The 633-nt window shown below is 68.6% G+C and overlaps 1 protein-coding gene across 1 annotated transcript; it reads right to left on the minus strand.

Moving 5' to 3' along the window:
• Nucleotides 1–109: 109 nt before the first annotated feature.
• PUNSTDRAFT_138636 (uncharacterized protein) lies at nucleotides 110–619 on the minus strand (the record flags this gene model as incomplete). Its single annotated transcript, XM_007388325.1, has 1 exon — nucleotides 110–619. A coding segment is annotated over one exon (510 nt), but the record flags the coding sequence as incomplete, so codon positions are not given.
• Nucleotides 620–633: the final 14 nt, after the last annotated feature.

Consider the following 633-nt stretch of genomic DNA (forward strand, 5'->3'; position numbering starts at 1 on the left):
AATTGGCACACAGTCCGTTGGATGTCCGAGCCAGGCCACACCGTTCGCGCACGGACCCCGACGCCGACCCCACGCCCGTCACTCCACCGAGCGAGTTCAGCGCTCGGTTTCAGGCCTGGGGGAAAGCGCGCGCGCACCGTGCTCCAGCGACTCCGGAGCCTCTCAGCCCGCGCCGGGAGATGTCACGCTCGCCGCTGGCCACGCTCGCCCTCGAGGAGGAGGACCGTGCGTCCCGGGAGATCTCTCCTGCGCCCGAAGCAGATGCACCGCGGTCATCGACATGCTCGTATTCGGAGAGCGACGAACAGCAGACACTGCGCGGACGTTGAGCCCCTCCTTGCGCCTTGTTGCCGCGTCCGCCGAGCGACCTGCCTACGTCCTTCCTCGACCTCGACGTGGACGAAGAGGCCTGCGCATCCACGTTGACGCCACCGCCGACGCCGGGCAGGCTCGATGAGGTCGTCCCTTCGAAGGACAACGTGCTGGTGTTTACGCTCGACGTGGGCGAGGAGGCGGACACGCGCATGGTCCGGCTCGACGGCGACGACGACGTTGACGTAGACCCCGTGCCCTCTTTCGCCCAACAGCGCGAGCCGCCAACGCGGTCGCGCTCGGCGCAGCTTCCACTCCCCC

Source organism: Punctularia strigosozonata (genome assembly GCF_000264995.1).
Source record: "Punctularia strigosozonata HHB-11173 SS5 unplaced genomic scaffold PUNSTscaffold_18, whole genome shotgun sequence".
NCBI classification, from domain to species: domain Eukaryota; kingdom Fungi; phylum Basidiomycota; class Agaricomycetes; order Corticiales; family Punctulariaceae; genus Punctularia; species Punctularia strigosozonata.